This window comes from Pinus tabuliformis, chromosome 9 (genome assembly GCF_031772625.1).
Source record: "Pinus tabuliformis cultivar Carrire ecotype Pingquan chromosome 9, CPIR1, whole genome shotgun sequence".
Taxonomy (NCBI): domain Eukaryota; kingdom Viridiplantae; phylum Streptophyta; class Pinopsida; order Pinales; family Pinaceae; genus Pinus; species Pinus tabuliformis.
In genome coordinates, this window is record NC_142307.1 from 1,597,543,586 (window position 1) to 1,597,562,803 (window position 19,218).

The following is a 19,218-nucleotide window of genomic DNA, read 5'->3' on the forward strand; positions in this document are numbered from 1 at the left end:
CTCCTCGCTAGCGGAAACCTCGAGCCAAATCGCTCCAACCAACAAAGGGAAACAAATCCCAACGTTGTTTCACGAACATATCCCAACTGACCCAAAAAATAAGAGCCAGAACATTGGACACCCTCGGCCTTGAAAAACATCAGAAAAGATGTCATCGAATAGCGACAACACCCCAGTATAGTTGTACGCAATGTAGTTGGTGTCCTTTCCAATTCCCTTCATCCCGCCACCCAAAAAGAAATTGTTCTGGAAAATCTTTGTAACGAGACGCAATGCGTCCAAAGGACCAGCCCGACAACAAAGAGCTTACAACCATGGCTCACTACTGGCAGCCACTAGCTTTCCCCCCTTCCCAACGCCCGTTTCTTTTCCATTTTTTCATCTTTACCTTCAAAGTTACCCCGTTTTCCATCATTTCACGGACACTTCATATTCCTTTTGTTTCATCCGTTTCATTTATATAAGTAAACTGAAATGCATATTTCAAATCAAATCATATATATGAATTTATTTTTTTTATACATTTCAAATATTTTGATGGTTCAAAATGCCTTCTCTTTCATTTTTCTGTTTTTTATTTTTTAATTAAATAGAGAATATTTTTTCAAATATCTGCATTATTTGTTTAACATTTACTTCATAATTAATATTTCAACAATCCACATATTTTCTAACATTCATCTTTTTTAAATAAAACGGGTAGCTTTTTCATTAATAAAACTAGAAACGGGTCAGAGCCCATACATTCATGGAAAGCAAGCTCTTAATATTGTTCAGCATTTTAACCAGAATAAGGACCCTATTGCTACCCATGTTATTTACATAGTTTATACTGTAAACCTTCCAGAAGACTCCTCCATACTCTGTTGTTCGAAAAAAACATATATGTAAACAGGAAAAAGACAATTGCTACCTGCTGCTTCCAAGGTCCACTTCTCCTAGAGCCTCATCAGGAGGCATCACCATTTCTTCAACTCGACCACCCCCATGATCCAGGTCCCGAATTGCAACGCCCTCAACACCTTCAACATGAGGAACAAAGGCATCTCTAAATCCAAAGATTTCTTTCAACACACCCACAGTGGTTGTCACGACTTTAACTTGAATGTTTTCAACCTTGTGTCCAAGGTTCAAGATGTCTCCAGTGATACTTTCCATGGTTTTCTGAAGCAATTCCATGTCCTTACCAAGACCCTATAGTTGTGCATACAAGATTGCCATGTTTTCATTGATTTATTTCACTATTTCCTTGATTACTTGCTTGTATGAGCTATCAACAATGTCCCCTATGTTCCCACTACGCCCAGACTCTGTCATGTCACTGCGACTTCCATTACTTGTTGAGGCCATTTTCTTGGCAATTTTCCCCTATACTGAAAATATCCTTTGGTTTATCTGCCTCAACCAACTGCTATAATAATACCTTGGTTCATCTTGACATTCCTTCATATCTTATCCTCCATAAATGAGCATCGACTTTGCATAATGGCGAAACAACTACCATCCATCTCCATCACTGTCGAAACCTGCCTAGAGCAATTGCGATGGTACCTACCCAACCCTCAAATGGAACCATATTAAATAACTATAAAAATGACCAAGGACTGAAATCCCACCTGTCATGATTCATGGCCTCCGAACTCCGACGATCACACTTGTGCATTAACTTCCTACCAACCACTCGTTCTCCCAATGCACTGCAAAAAGCCATCAGAATGTTGTCCATAGTAACTACCTAATTATGCTTCTTTAGACCCATATTCCAGTTGTACTGCATTGGTCTTATATTTTATACTGTATTATGAGATATAACATATTTCAAATACATTGTTGATACGTAAAGAGCCTTGCTCTAACTCTACCACGACATGGGCTTGCACGTCCGTCGCTTGTTTATTGGCATGGTTTACATGGAAATTTTTAAAATTTTCAATCTTCTTTAAGAATCCTTATAATGGTCAGTGAGGGTTTTGTTTCCATAAGGTTCTCGTGCTTGGCGAGACAAAAATATTTTTGGATTATCACCATAGAGAATATTTTTGGATTATCACCATAAAGTCACCAACAATTATCAGGTTCCTGATACCCTTAGAGATGTTTATTTTTAATCCTTACCCAAGAGAGAGCTTTTGCTTGATTGTTCGTGGCATTGCCAAGTCCCTATCCTAACTTTAATTTAGTCTTTTCTTCGAGGTTTACAAGCACCCCTCCTGCTCCAGCCTCCCCATCTAACGTTCATTTTTTAACATTGAGTTGAAAATTTCATATTGTATTTCAATATAATTTCTCATTTATATTTCATTTTTCACATAGATTTTAAATATTTCATATATATATATATATATATAAATATAATTTTATTTTTTTCAACCACATTAATAAATTTACATATTCAACTTTGAATTTTATAATATTCATTTTTCAATATTAAAAATTAAAATGTCTTAAAAATATAACTTAAAATTATATTCAACATTTGTTTAATGTTTGTTTAACGTTTATATTTAATGTTTGTTTAACCTCTAGGATTATATTTAATCTTTAATTTTATTCGTTATATTTATATGTTTAAAAATTAAAATGTTTTAGTTTAATGTTTATGTTTAATTGATTTCATATTTAATGTTAAAATGTTAACTTTTTAAAATGTTAAAAAGGTTAGAATCTTAAATGTTAATATGTTTAAAATGTTTATGGTTATGTTAACTTTTTAAAATGTTAAAAAGGTTAGAATCTTAAATGTTAATATGTTTAAAATGTTTATGGTTAGTTGATTTTATGTTATATTTATATGTTTAAATATTTAAATGTTCATATTTAATATTTATGTTTAATTGATTTAATATTTAATGTTAAAAAGTTTATCCCTAATGTTTTAGGTTAAACAATACTAAATTAAATGTTTATGTTTATATTTATGTTTAATATTTATATTTAATGTTAAACAATAATTTAATAAATTATGTTAATTAACTATACTAAATTAAATTAAATTTAACTACGTTGAATTAAATTAAACTATATATTAAAGGTTAACATTAAATTAATTGGCTCGCTCCCATGTTAAATTAATCGTGCCACTTCCATGTGTTCGTGGCCACGGTGTTCATTCGACATTCGCGCACGGGTTAATTTCACTTTTTATTTCCCCACAATTTATTTTCATTCCATCGCTTCATGGTCCCGATGCCGCAGCCTCAATCGAGGCCCCCCAAATTCATAGAAAATAAATGTCAACATGGATTCAACATTAGAGGGTGGACGCTTTCATTGTGCAGAAACTAGTTATCAAACTTCGATTTCAATAAATCACTGCCGGATTTTCACCGGAAAAAATCGCTGAAAAAGCTTTCAAAAAGTCGCGTTAAAGACTACGGCGGGTGGAAATACATAATAAATTTCAAAAAAAAAATATTATATATATATATATATATAAAACAATAATTATTTTATTTTAAAATTTAAATGTATAGAAGCTCCCTCTCTCCCTTGGGTATGCTCTTAGCATCTTAAATGTTTTTTTGTTTTCATCTTTAGAACTGACTATAAGTTTTTAAAATCATCATCCGTTTACGTGTATCCTTTCGGACCCACCAAAATTGTCACAAATTGGAGCTTCGAAACTCCCTCTTAATCTCAAAGCCCTTTATTCCATCCATCTAAAAGGTGCAACTTCCCTTCAAAATAAAGGTTTCCATTAATGAAAATTGTTAAGGTACTGAAATCAGGAAACAAGCAAGTATATATAATATGTGATTTATCTTTGTTTTAAAGATAAATTATATTAATTAATTAATTTTAAAGGTCGATCAAATTCTAATAATATAATTATTCTGAAAAACATTTATCTTCCATTTACATTTTTAATAATAATTTCTTTAAAATTTTAATATAATTTATTTTTTAAAACATCAAATAATGATCAGAATGTTAAATCATTCCATTCAGTTTACATCTTTAAAAAAACATAACCTACTAACAACTCTATCAAAATTTTAATATAATATAATTTTTTAAACATTAAATAATTACCACGGAATTAAATCGTTCAATTCGGTTTACATCTTTAAAGAATGCATGTACTTCTTGTAATATCGAACTCTCAACAATGCTCCAATGATTCCAATCATTTTTTGAATTAATGAAATAACATAATACAACAAGTGGACCCATCGCCTATTCTCAAGTCAAAGTCAAAGTCAAAGTTTGGGAAAAAAATGGGACATTTGATGTCATTTTGCAGATGCTTTGAATATCTAAATTAATAATTAACATTTATTTAAAACGCTGCTCTCACATCCTCAAACAGCAGGCCGGGAACTCTCAGTGTCCTCCCGTGCCGCTATCTCTCTCAGTATCCTCCTCCTCTACCGGCGCTATCTCTTGTAAAAAGTGCTCAGCTTCCAGTGCTGCCATACACCCTGCACAGTAAATCGAAATTCAAAATACGTTAGAAAATTACATCTTTCATAAATGATGGGCCATTCTCTCAAATCAATCCAGGATGGGAAAGAAACAAAAAAGCATAATTAGACACAGACAAAACACAATTGTCTCCACCAAACAGCAGCCCTGCGGCAAACTTGAAATAAAAATTTCCCTAAAATTAATACAACACATAGAAAACACCCGAGCGCATTGCACACATATACATAGTACATACCTGTACCGGCGGCAGTGATGGCTTGGCGCCATTTCTTGTCCTGAACATCTCCGGCGGCGAAAACCCCCGGAAGACTCGTCTGGGTGGTTCCAGGCTTTGTCAAAATGTAACCGTCCGAGTCCAACTCCAGTTGCCCCTCCAGAAACTTGGTGGCTGGTTCATGCCCGATTGCAAAGAACAACCCCGACACTTCCAACACCCACTCCTCACCGGTCACCGTGTGCCGCAAATTGAGCCCACTGAGCAATCCTCTCTCGTTCCCAAAAGCTTTGAGGACCTCCGTATTCCATATGACCTCGATCTTGGGGTTATCCAGCGCCCTCTTCTGCATGATCTTGCTCGCCCTGAACGCATCCCGCCTGTGAATGATATAAACTTTGCTACCGTACTTGCTCAAGAAATTCGCCTCCTCCATGGCCGAGTCTCCGCCGCCGATCACCGCCAGTGGCCGGTTGCGGAAGATGGGGGCGGCACCATCGCAGACAGCGCAGGCAGAGATGCCCTTGTTCCAGAACCCGTCTTCTCCATCGCCGGCCCCCGGAAAATCCAGGCGCTTGGCCACTGCCCCCGTGGCGATGATGACGGTATCGGCGTCCACCTGCTTGGTGTCCGTGTAAAGCCTGAATGGCCTCACAGACAAATCGAGGCGAACAACTGTTTCCGTGAAAATGCGCGTCCCGAATCGGAGACTCTGCTCCTTGAGCTTCTCTGTCAATTCAATTCCCATAATCCCCTGCGGGAAGCCTGGGAAATTTTCCACGTCAGTTGTGGTCGTGAGTTGGCCGCCGGGGGCGATTCCGTTGGCCATCCATCCTTCGAAGAGAATGGGCTTCAGCTCCGCCCGTGCTGTGTATATGGCCGCCGTGTGCGCCGCAGGTCCGCTCCCCACTATGCAGGTGGATACCCTCATCCTCTCCAATTCTGCCTCCGCCGTTATGCTTACCATTTCTGTTTGTGCACGAATTAAAGGATTATATGCTTCTAAAAATCGTAAATGCCTTTTCACTTCCAACAACAGTTTCCTCCTCCTGAAATGCTTGCCACTATAATTTGTGTCGTCCTTGCTCTGAATTTATAGCAACAAGTATCTGTGTGCGTCATCGATGAGGTGTGTATAAGCATTAACTTTTTAGTACGTCGTCTTCGCTGTGTCCATAATGGTCTGTGACAATACTGACCCGTGTGAACTGAAAGTTTGGTATGTGACAATTTTGCCCGTGTTTAGTATATGCTTAATAAGTACACATGGAATAATAAAGACCAAGTGATGGCATCGGCACCGACGAATTTTTGGGTAAGGAATGACCACCAAATGTAGAAGAGATTATGCTTTTCGTTTTGTGCTGGTCAGGCATCTAGAACCCTAACCTAACCTGTGACTATGTGGACTTTATTCTCAGATATGCATGTGGGCTTCTAGAACCCTACCACACTCTGTCCTCCTTTGCTTCGGTCTCTTTAACCAGTCGGACCTGTGACTATGTGGACTTTATTCTCAGATATGCATGTGGGCTTCTAGAACCCTACCACACTCTGTCCTCCTTTGCTTCGGTCTCTTTAACCAGTCGGGAGGATTTTTAGAGCTTTGACCGGATACAAACCCATTTTTTATTATTGAAATTTAAAAATATTTACATATTAATTAATATACAAAAACATTTAATTCAATTTATTTAGGATAATTAAAAATAATAATTATTGTTTTTCTTATCCAACTTAATTTTCATAAATAATATTTATGCAATAATATTAAATTTATCTAGATATATTATTATAATAACTTTAAAGTTTTAAAAAATATTTGCACGAAAAAAAGCTATATAATTATATTATGTTCATCCAAAAAAAGAAATTTACAGCAATGAAAATATGGGGGCATCTGATCTGAAAAGACAAGATTAGCTCAAGACCTCCAGGAGAAAGGATATATGTATCCTAGACAGATCTGTTACATAGAAGCCATGAAAGGATATATGTATCCTAGACAGATCTGTTACATAAAAGCCACGAGGAAAAAGTTGCATATTGGACATATCTTCATGGACATATTTTACTTATTATTAACACTTTGCAAAGTTAATTTTATAAAGAAAAAATATATTTATTTTTAAAATTTTTTTATTTTATTTTTCTCTATTTTCTTTTGTTATAGTTTTATTTTACAATAAATTTTTTTTTTTGTACCTCAGCTGTTATCTTTATCATAACAGTTAAGTTCTGATGCTGCAAGTTGTACATTTTATTAATGAGGCAACATTTAATCATATGAAGAGATGCATCTTATATGCACCAAACTTCAACCTTTAACATTTGAATATTCCTATTATGGGGCAGGGGCATTAAATGTTGTTGGTATTTTAGACCCTAATATCTTTAGCAGGGTGAACTTAGAAACATAAAAATCATGAAAGAAATTTGGAGAACACCACAAATTTATTGGCATCTATTCAGATACATACAGCCGAGACCTATTTTATTATTATGATTAAAAACATTATTTTAAAAAAATTATATCATTCTTTAATGTTGTTCTATTTAATTCCACTGTATTTTATTAATATGATTAACCACGGTATTTTAAAAAAATGTGAGAATATGCCATTCTAATTTAAATGTAAATGCAAATATAATTATATATTCAATGCAACATTAAATGCATATTTGAGTTGGAGAATGCAATCTTTATATAATGTAATTGCTTTCGAGTCAACTAATTTTTAAATAATATTCTTTTGTCCTATGATGTTGTCTCTGCTTCTTTAACAATGATATGTTACAATATGGAAAATCCCGAATTTTTTTTAGTCCACTAAGAGCTGGTGGTATCGTAAACCTAATAATGGAAGTTGGAACCTTGATCCCCAATTGACCTCAACTTGCCATGTCTTCATTTCTTGGCTCAGGGGGTTGGAAAAACAATCCTGAGGTGTGGAAATAAGTATGCAAAAATTTCCCACACACCAAAATAAAATCTTCTTGCTAGGGTTAACATATTATATTTTTTTAAAGCTATGTTTGCACTCGCATTGAAATCAGGGTCGGTCTTGCTCTTTAATTGTATAGATCAAAACAATCCTAAGGTGTGGAAATAAGTATGCAAAAATTTCCCACACACCAAAATAAAATCTTCTTGCTAGAGTGAACATATTATATGAAATTGATCGGTCTTGCTCTTTAATTGTATAGATCAAGACTTTAGCAATATGTAGAATCTATATTAATCGAATTCTAAACCTTAACACTAACTTGAATTCAATATTTTTACTCTAATTTAACTATATTTAAATTAAGACTACTATGTAGCACTTGGTTAATAATTAATCTACTATTCAATTTTCTCCCCTCTTTTCTCCCGCACCGTTTAATCCCTCAATTGCACCTATGTCCCTCAACCGCACCTATGTTACGAGCAGCTCCTCCCCAATTTATTTTTTATCATATTAAAACTAAACACAACTTTTATTAATACATTTTAATTTTTCAATCATCTATATAATTAATTCATTAAAAAAACATAAATTTTAATTTAATATAAGTTAAAGCTTATATATCTTTATCAAAACTTTATTAAACAGACTAATTACATATCCTTATCCACATTAAAGCAAACTGATTAAATATCGAAATTCACATTATCACGTAATTTTAGATCACATTCTAGAATATTAGATAACGGTTCCTATTGAAATGTCCATTCTTCCTTTTTCTACGACTTTTGTTACGTCTAATTTTCGCATTCATATGGAGTAAGCTGTTTAATACATCGACCAATGATTCTGTTCACATTAATTTTGTGATGGTTGAGTGTACTGCATCGAAATGTGTGTATAGTTGTTGGAAAGTGATTTTAGAGAGTACCAAAAAAACATGCTGCGTAACCAAAATAAATATTATAATGTTAACAATAAATAAAATTAAATATATAATTTTTTATATATAAATAGAAAATATAAAAATCAATATAATATATATATATATTAAATTTAAAAAATCTTAAAAGTTTATAGTGATGCTTAATCTTACTTAGACTCATTTCCCTAATCAAATTTCATTTCTTTCGGTGGAGTTTTGTGAACCCAAGTACTATCTTCTGGTTGTTTTCCTTTGTCATTTCTTATCGCGATTCCACATCGAAGCATAATTTTCATATTCGGATCTTCCTCGCATGGCTCAGACCTCATCATCTGCAGGTTCTGAGTCAGGGGAGGCGGGACTGCTCCATTGTCGTGTATCCTAGCTATTAGCGTAGGACAATCTTCCGTCTCATGATCAAACAACGTGCAATACAAACACGACAAGCACGTTGGATTCGTGCAATCACGGGCATAATTTCCTAGCCCTCCGTAATTGTAGCAAATAAACTGTCTGTGACCTCTTCCAGGTCCTCCTCCACCTTGGCCTCGTCCGCGCCCCTGAAATCTTGTTCGGCCATTCCTGCATTTTGGTCAAGGGGCCGCATTTCGACTTGAACTTAGTAGGTGGGAGTTCTATCCATCATCAACTCATAACTTCTGCAAGTGTGCTCGTCATGTCCCACTGACCTAAAAAAGTTGCAGAACAACTGTTGTGAATTTTCCGTATACTTCTGTAACAAGTGACAATTGTCTGTGGCATGTTTTCCAGCTATTTGACAGATCACGCACCACAAAGTAGGTGCCGTGCTAGGTCTTGCTTGACCCTCCAACCTTAAAGGCATTGGTCCTCCTCCTGCGAGGTAATTTGTAAAAACCGGGCAATAGTCTTTGTCATGACCCTGACTCTTTCATTTCACACACCATACTTCTTCGTGCACTTCTGGTCGAACCGTCCTATTCTGTTTCAGATTCTTCATCTCAAGGCACAAATTCTTTAGCTACGTGTGGATCTATTGAACTCATAGGTTAGGATCTTGCATCGGGATCTCATGTAGCCTCATAGCAATCTCTAAGGCCTCTGCCTGAGTCGTTATTTTTTACTGCAGTAACGCACTCCTTAAATGTGGTAGTAGCAAAGCTACAAACCACTGGCGATGTTGTCCATCCGTCAGATTCATATTGGCTTCGCAAATCGTACATTTCAGCCTCTGATCTAGCTCCCAAGGAGTCTTGCCTAGTAACATCGTAATCTCTTTAAATCTAATGATCGACTGCGCTTTAGATTTATGCCTGCTAAATTCTCTATTTAGCTCTGCTTGGATATCTGTAACTCTCGTAATCGGGTTATCGTTGGAGTACTTAATATACCAAGTTAGCGCACGATCCTGCAGGGTACTAACTAGCGTCGCCTTCTTTATATGGTCATCTGTAACACCTTGCACTTCCCATACAACCCTTACAACGAACCAAAATTGGTTTGGATCCTCATTTCCCAAACCTTTGAACACATGCAACTTCACTGTGCTTTCCATATTGAATCGCAGTGGTGGTGGAGTTGGTATGGGTGAAGATGGAGGTGATGGCGGTGAAGCTGATGGTGGTGTGGGTGGAGGTGGTATTCGCGGAATTCTTTACCTTATCAAATGAATGGCACTTCGCGAAGAGACCTTCACAAGCTCTTCCTCGTCTCCTCGCGAAGGTGAAATCAAGGGGCTATTTTCTGGACCCTTATTTCCTTCGTTCCTATAAACCTTTCCACTTCACGTAGCCTCAAACATCAAGGTAACTGCATAACCCTCTTTTCACACAATAGCATTTTAATCCAAGTATTCAAAGACTTTACGTACTTACCTCGTGGTCCTTTGAGAAAGCATCGCTCTGCCTCGCTGTAGCTGACTGAGGTGTCAACCGCAAACTCAGTAATAAATCCTCCTATAATACGATCGAGCCAATGATCAACAGCATGCGTGATCTTATCCTCCGATGCTTCCAATCTTCACACTAGCTCTAGGGTCCACACAATAGGACCGTCAAGTTTCCACCTTCCTTGGCTGTCTGCTAGCTTCACAATCCACTCGTATAGCTCAGTAGGGAAGGACGTGAAAAATATTTCATGGATCTATGTATACAGGTAGTTGTCTAGCCACTCTTCTTTTGACAGTCGCAGGTTTCTGTTCTCCTGCACTGCGAATTCGTGAATTCTTCTGTCCAACTAGCCTTCAATTTCTTTCTTAGTTGGATTCCAATGATACGACATCAAACATCTCTATGTAGATTCTGGTCCCGGCACCGAAACCATTTGTTGGCTTATGGGGGCCTGATGTAGGTTTAGAGATATTTAGCCAAACAAATCCCTACACTACTGGCCCTTTCAACATTAACCCATGGAGTACGGACTGAAGTCTCACCTGAAGCAGTATGGGGGGATACTGGAACCAAGTTTCCGCACCCTTGAGATGTCTGTGATGTCGGTTTAGTCCAACTATTCCTGTCTTTGCACAAGTTGCTTCGCGCAATATTCCAACCTTTAGTACCTTCACAATCTGTTACAATCGTCTTTCGCCCTAACCAAGGGTTGAGATGCTTTCGCACTACTTATGGCAGCAAACTGCACTATTTCCCTAAACTACACCGTGTATCTTACTTATCTTCTTAATATATCTTAGTTAACTTCGCGAAAACAAATATTATCTTGCATTTACTTAATCAATACAATTATACACATTCGCACATAATATAATTATTAGAAGTGAATTTCATACCCAAGATAACATATGCATAAAACAGTAAATAAATACACAAAAATAATAGGAAACTTCTCTTTATTAATACTTCCAACTGTTACAAACTCGAATTGCCCTGCACACTCAGCTACAGGGGTCTGTGCACTCAGCTGCGGACTACTAGGCCTCTGCGCACTCAGCTATAGAGCCTTCTCCTACTCTATGACCCAAAACTAGACTTTACACTTCAAATCTATCTCGCACACATCATAATTTATTCATTTTTATTATCCTCCTCAAACTACTTAGAGCCTCGCTCTATTTATACAATCACATGGTTCGCTGACCATGGGTAGATATCTACAGCCGACATTACAATAACAAAATTAAGGGCGGACAACCCTATGACCCTTTAACAAACTACGTGCTCCGCGCCCACAAAATGTGGAGTCTTTACATTGGAATTACAATTTTTGACCAAAATCTGGGCTCTAAGCCCCAAAACTTCCCTTGGGGATCCCGTGCCCAACAAATCTCGTATTAATAATCGCAAGTGATTGACCCGCATTTAAGAAAGAGACCACAATTAGTTGCAAATAAGCCATAGTTAATAAATAAAGTGGTTAATCGATGTTATGCAAAGGACCGCTAGTTGTTAGGTTGTTGGAGGTCATTTACTATAAATTTTTGTAGTTAGTAAGGGAAATATCATCGAGTCATAATCGAGCTCTTCTCTGCTGGAGGTTGCCCCCTCGAAGAGGCATGTGAACTTTGAATCTATTTCTGAATAATAAAATACTTGTTGTTTTTCTCATTTTATTCTGTATTATGGGTTATATTTCTTCGCATTTCTAGTATTCTAGAATTTCTCACAGGTCAAGAGCATAACAAAACAATTGAAGAAATATGGAGCTTACATTAAAAAATGCAACTGAAAGTGAAGCAGTTTCAAGGGTATAAAATATGGACGAATTGAAAAAGGAAAAATTGCATTGTAAAAAGTTTTTTGAGTCATTTTTTATTGCAATTGTAACATGCATAAATGAGTCACGACTACGTTAAGGTTGAGTCATATGGTCGTAATTAAGGGGCAGTTTTAGAAATAATAATTACTCCTGTATGCATGCAATGCATGAAGAGTAGAGTTAAGTTAAGGAAAGCAATTCAAGTCTAATATTAGAAGTCAAGTGAGCCATAGTTAGAAGGTTAATGCTTTGTCTAGTAAAGTTGAGTCAAGAAAAAGAAAAATGTTGAGTTAAGTTAAAGGAAAGTTAGAAATTTAGTTAAAGCGTGAAGTCTTAGTTTTCATGAGGAAAGGAAAGTTAGAGTTTGCATGATTCCATATTTAAAAAGTTTGGTGTTTATATACCTATGGTTGGGCCATTGTAATGTGAAGCAAGAAGATAGAATAATCATAGCTCGGTGGATGTATATGAGAGAATAATTAATGAATATAATTTTTTTATTCAAGTAGAAGCTTGTGTATTTATTTGTCTTGTGTTTGCATTCTTATCTTTACCTCTGACTAACAATAACTTATCTCCCTACACTTTTTCATGTAAGAAAATTGTGCCATGACTTGTGCAATGACCCAACCAATCATGCTAGACATTGGGTGATTTCACATTATCTAAACCCATATAAACTTATGCATTTCCCCTCCAACTCCTTCACCAACTCTTCATCTCATGTTAGCACTTATAATCCAAATGGTACTTGGTCAAATTCTTGTTTCCTTAGCCAACTCTCTTGTCGCATTTACAAGAAATCGTTCCAAATTGAAGAAGGTTTCATCCATTCATTTCGAATAGGTCAATGTTCAGTATTACATACTTTAACCAAATGATAGTTTGGCCCAACCCGTCTTAATAGTCGTTTGTGCTTCTTTGTGCTCACCCAACCAACACATGGTGATGAACCAATGAATGAGATGGATATCAATGCATATTATAGGAGTAGCATTCCAATGAACCAGTGTTCATCAACATTGAGATGAAGAGTCTCCAACTCAATGTAGCATTCATTCCTCCAAAAAATTCAATGCAACGTATACAAATTTCAAATGCGCCATTCAATTCATAGCTTTCTCAAATTAACGCACCACAGTCTCTACAGGGGCCGAGGGCACACGAGATTGATGCCTTTGTGTGGCTCTCAACATTAGACAATGTTTAGTCCTTAAACCAGTTGCAACAATACCAAGCAGGCAATGTTTAGTCCAATATCAAACACAACCCAACACTTCATAGTATTCAATGCATTCAACACACAACAACATAGTTCCAACACAGAGAGCATTGAATGCACCAAACAACATGGTTCACGACCATTAAAAGGGACTCACCACAACATTTAAATAACCATCCAATCATCCATACACACAACTTGCAAGCCTATTTAGAACTTAAATAATGCTCAGGATTACCGGGGTTGTGAGAAAAGTAATATATATGCCATGACTCTTTTATAACAATGTTCATTTTTAACAGCTCACATTCTAATGCATACCAATTCAACACATTTCAACACAGGGTTTACATGCAACAAATCAACATTTTTGCAGGAGAGCACACACCATTAAAAGAATCAGTCACAATTTGTAGGAATTCCAAGCACAATTAAATGGTCTTCTAAGGACTTTAAATGACCTCCCAAGGAATACACCAGGGGTACAGACTTGGAATAAGTGCATAGATATATAGAGTGCAGATGGACATAATATGGAAGGAAAATATGGTAGGATTATGGCAGTGAATATGAGTTACAGTAGTAGAGAGCTTAATTGGGACCTGCTGCTCTAATACCATGTCAGGCCAAGTTTATAACTCCGAATCAAATTGCGTTTTTCATTAAAATAGAATATGAATATATACAAGGAGAGGGAGACTATTGGGTTTCATCTCCCAATGTCTCTTCATCTTCTACATTCCTTTATTTTTTTCTATTTAGAATATTTACATAAGTTTTCCCAATCCCAAAGATAGGGTGTCAACATTTCGAACCTGAAGTATTTCTATTTATTTTCTTGTTGCATGAGCACACCCATAAGCCATAGGGGCTTTACTTTATTAATTATCATGTTTATTCATAAAGGGGATTTTAAAATTATGAAAAATAGACCCAATATATTATAGATATTGGGGGTGGGGACTTGGGTAGAGGGTTATAGGTTTTGGAGTGTGTTACACTCCAAAAAGGAGTTCACCCAACTCTCGTGGCTACGTCTCCGTGAGAACTTGTCAATTCGACTAGGCTCTTTGGGATTATGGCTTTGTTTCTTTTACAAGCTCCACACTCAACTCCAATGGTTATTGACTGAACCAATTAGGCTTAGAATACCATCTACATCCCTCGTTGTCTCCGTGAAACAGATTCAAGGATTGCACTGCATCCCGTTCTTAGCCTTCCTCCATGGATGGCACTGTCTCAGCCTTTAGCAGTCTTCTGATGCTTCTTTGGACTCTCTGTCTCTGTAGCTCTTTAGCTATCTGGCTCTGTAGCTCTCTGGCTATGTCTCTGCAACTCTGCCTGACCCTCTGGCTCTTTGGCTCACCTTCTCGCTCTGCCTCTATCAAGCTCTATGGCTCTGCGGCTCTGTGGTGCTCTGACTTTCAAGCTCTATGGCTTTCAAGCTTCTCTGAGTAAGGAGTTCACCCAACTCTTGTGGGCTACGTCTCTGTGAGCACTTGTCAATTCGACTAGGCTCTTTGGGATTATGGCTTGATTTCTTTTACAAGCTCCACGCTCAAATCCAATGGTTATTGACTGAGCCAATTGGGCTTATAATACCATCTACATCCCTCGTGGTCTCGGTGAAACAGATTCAAGGATTGCACTACATCCCGTTCTTAGCCTTCCTCCACGGATGGCGCTGTCTCAGCCTTTAGCAGTCTTCTGATGCTTCTTTGGACTCTCTGGCTCTGTAGCTCTTTGGCTATCTGGATCTGTAGCTCTCTGGCTATGTCTTTGTAGCTCTTCCTGACCCTCTGGATCTTTGGCTCACCTTCTCACTCTGCCTCTATCAAGATCTGTGGCTCTGCCACTCTGTGGTGCTCTGACTTTCAAGCTCTATGGCTTTCAAGCTTCTCTGAGTAACTCTTAGGCTCTGTCTCGCCCTCTCACTTTGCGGCCCTGCAACTTTGTCTAGCTCTCTAGCTCTACCGAGCCCTCTCGCTCTATGGCTCTGCAACTCTGTCTAGCTCTGCTTCTTCGTCTGGCGCAACCTTCTCTTTGGCTCTCTGGCACTCAAGCTCTTTGTCTTCTTCCCGAGGAATCCCCCTCCTTGTCTACTCTGCATTCATCATGTTTTATAACACGTTTTTGTTACAACATACTGCTTATAGCATAAACTGAAATGTTCAGAATAGAAACAATTTTACAAATGAAGGGAAGACAGGCGCGGGTTTACCCCACCGTTCGGTCTTTCTCCGGCAGTAATCTCGAAATAGAACATACATTAATAATACCATGAATACATGGAAATAAATTGAAAAACCGACTGTGAGCCTTAGCCAGATTTCAAAGAAAATATAGACTCACATCTATAACCTTTCGGGTCTGCGCATATTGCATATCGGCATTTCAACATATCGCATATGCAATGGCCTTTGTATTGTTTGCGATGCGATTTGCTAATTGCCAATTGCCGATATCACCGATGTCGCATGTCGCAAATCACATTGTCGCACGGGTCATGGTCCTCAACCTTCCCCAATCACTGATATCGCTGATCGCATCCTGACCGTTGATCTGTGCACCCAATCCAATGGTCCATGTGCAATCGTTGTTCGCTTATCGCAATTCCTTCAAGGCCAAGGTCTGATAACACACCACTGGCTTTCTCCGATGCGATATCCATATTGCTCCATTTGATGTGATTTCCTCCTTGACCAATCAAAATAGGTCACGTGGCCCAATTCCGTCCTGCCACGTGGCAGCTGTGGATTGGCTCGTGAGCCTATACTAAAAATTCAACATTTTCAATATAGTTTGGAAATGAATGAAATTGCCTCCTTTTCTAAGGACATTGGGCAATTTTCATTTTACAATAACTCCTTTATCCGGTGTTAGTTTTAGTCCATTTAAATTGAGTTAGATTCAGAATGAAGAGATCTACGCAATGATTCCCTTTCCAAGAGCATCCTTTGAATTTCATTTTTGAGGATTAAAAAGTCATTGAGGATCATTTTCTGATCACTCCTCCCCATTGGGAATCTTTTGGACCCCAAAAGACTAATATACTGATCTGTACAATAGATGAGAGTAACAACACCCTCTTCTTTTAGCCTCCATACACTTGCCTTGCATAGCTAGTGCCTCTGAACCAAAACTCGAAGATAGTCAACACTTTCCTTATTGGATGTGCTGTCCTTCGGTTAAGAACTATCTTCCTTCTTGACTTCATGCAAAAATCCTGCTGAGAAGGTTACAGTAAGTAGTTTGGAATTCTCTTCCTTGATCATCGATCCAAGGCTGATTCAACAAACATGATGTAATCTCATGTTTTCAACAATAATGTTGAATGCTGCTGCAAATTCTGACATCTTGTCAAAATAGAAGAAAACAACTTGACGACATAATTTCTTGCTTCATGAAAAGAAACAAATTTCACATCATGTGAATCATCATCATGTCTTCACTTCTTGTTTACAAATGATTGACTAAATCACAAGCCATCAAAACATGCCCTATCAACAATTGACCCTTCAAGTCAAGCATGTACAAAAGAACTTTAAGGATTATTTTACAAAGATGAAACACTTCATCATTATCTCCCTTTTACAATCTTGGAGACCAAATCAACTTTTCCCAAGTCAATATTACATTACATGCATGTTTAAACAAAGTAATCAACCCTTCAAGTTAATCACACATACATATTCAAAATACAAGGAAATCATCATCATCCCTGTGTTCATGCATATCATTCTCATGCATACATTTCATCCTTCAACTTTCTCTTTAAGTACAATCATAAGTACAAGATCCTTGATCACATGTACATGTACTTTCATAGCTGAAATGAAAATAATTCTGCTGCAATAAAGTGAGTCTGCATACTCAACTTTTCCATCCTGCAACTTGCATTCCATTAGCAAAGAAATATAGATATAATGTATTTCTTTTCACATTAAAGGATATGCAACATTAATTGGACAAGAATTCTAACTATTTCTTACCAATCCATTTCAAAGGTGTTTCCTTTGTCTACACATCGTCATCAATATGTGAATCATCCTGAAACACATAAATTATAGAACCTTTCTTTCCATTCCTACCATTCTCTCTTTCCACCTTCTTCAAGTTTCATGGAAGCATTGTTGGATTCAGAGTCCAACATTTTTCAGCAATGTGTCCTTGCTTATGGCAATAAGTGCAACGCATGTGCATCTTCTCAACAACATGATTTGCCTTGTCCAATGGACCTTTGGCTTCTTGCTTCTTTTCCTTCAAAAATTTCTTGTATGTAGCCATTCTCTTCCAACATCTAGAAACATTATGGTTATCCAAACCACAAAAGGAACATGCAATTCTTTTCTCATGCTTATATGGAAATTCACCATGTTGAACATAATCAAAAGGAATATGGTTAAAACCAGATTTATACCTTTCTTTTTTACCTTTATTACCTTCATGATAAGTGAATTGAATGAAGAAGTAGCTCCCTTTGGAACACCATCAAACTCTTCAATGTTGTTAGAGTTTCCACAACTCTCTTTTTCAAGTGCATGCTTATGAACACCTTCTTCCTGAAAATGATGTTTCAAGCTATTGCATTCCCCATGAATACAATATTCACACTCCTGAGGTAGAAGACCTATAAAAGAACTCCTACTAGGAACTGCTTCAATTGTCTTCATGGCAACTTTGGAACTTTCTCCATAAGCTTGTCCATAGCCAAGACCCACATACTCAGGCCTCTCCTAAACTATTATTGGCTCAACTATACCCTGTGCATGTTTTACCAAGCCTTTTCCTTCATAGCCCATTTTGGACATTAACTTGGATCCTATGCCTCTTGTATGTTTTTCAAAAGAACCAACATAATCATTTTTAGAAGAATTTGAAGAAAAATTGGAATTATTTACCTCTTCTTCAAGTTGATACTTGACTGAGGCTTCCTTGGCAACAAGGAGTTAGGTCACCAACTCATGCACCCTTTCCAGATCCATATTTGCAATATGAAGTTGGCCTTCCACTTCCTACAATTTGTTAGAAAGAAACTGTTTCTCTTCCTTCATGGAATTCAACTGCTCTCGAAGTCCAACACTCATTTCTCTCACCATATCCATCATGATGAACAAGTCTTGTGTCATGTAATTATCACAAAATCTTGTGATGAAGGAGGGTTTTTAGGACTCACTTGAAGAAGTTGTCATTATGAAAATGAACAAAAGAACTTCAACAAAATTCAGACAAATTTCTGAACTAAATGACTTCAGAGTCAAGCTTTTATTCAAGCATCCTTTTGCAACAAACCTCTTGTGCTTCAAGGATTGTCTTTGAGGTCCTCTGGGATAAGAAGAATGCCTTCAGCTCTTCTTCCTTCTCGTCCTCTCTTGGACTTAGCTATCAGCAGCTTTCCTTGAACCTTTGCAAACTCAAACAACAGTCAGTCTAATATAACCTGATTTGATATACCACCTGATCTAAGGTATAACTAGCTCTGATACCACCTAATATGAAATGGATAACTAGACTTCTTGTCAAGCTTACAAGAACCTTTCCCATTACAAAGCTTATGAAATATATTCCAGATCTAGCTTATGTTGACAATTGTGCGGAATTAAGAACTTGAATAGGTGTATGCTTATGTTTGAAATATGTTGATTAAGTGCTTTAATGATTCATTTGCTTAAACTGATATAGACACATAACAGTAAATAATGCAACAAATAAACACACTCATGACAGCAATATAATAAAGGAGTTCACCCAAATCTTGTGGGCTACATATCCGTGAGCACTTGTCAATTCG

General features: G+C 37.0%; 1 protein-coding gene across 1 annotated transcript; it reads right to left on the reverse strand.

Annotated features, from left to right (window-relative positions):
• Positions 1–4,109: 4,109 nt before the first annotated feature.
• On the reverse strand, positions 4,110–5,688 carry LOC149154847 (thioredoxin reductase 1, mitochondrial-like). Its single transcript, XM_089438687.1, has 2 exons — positions 4,664–5,688; positions 4,110–4,421 (listed from the first exon to the last, which is right to left on the reverse strand). Exons 1-2 carry the CDS (start codon positions 5,607–5,609, stop codon positions 4,324–4,326), a joined length of 1,044 nt encoding a protein of 347 aa, XP_089294813.1. The 5' UTR covers positions 5,610–5,688; the 3' UTR covers positions 4,110–4,323.
• Positions 5,689–19,218: the final 13,530 nt, after the last annotated feature.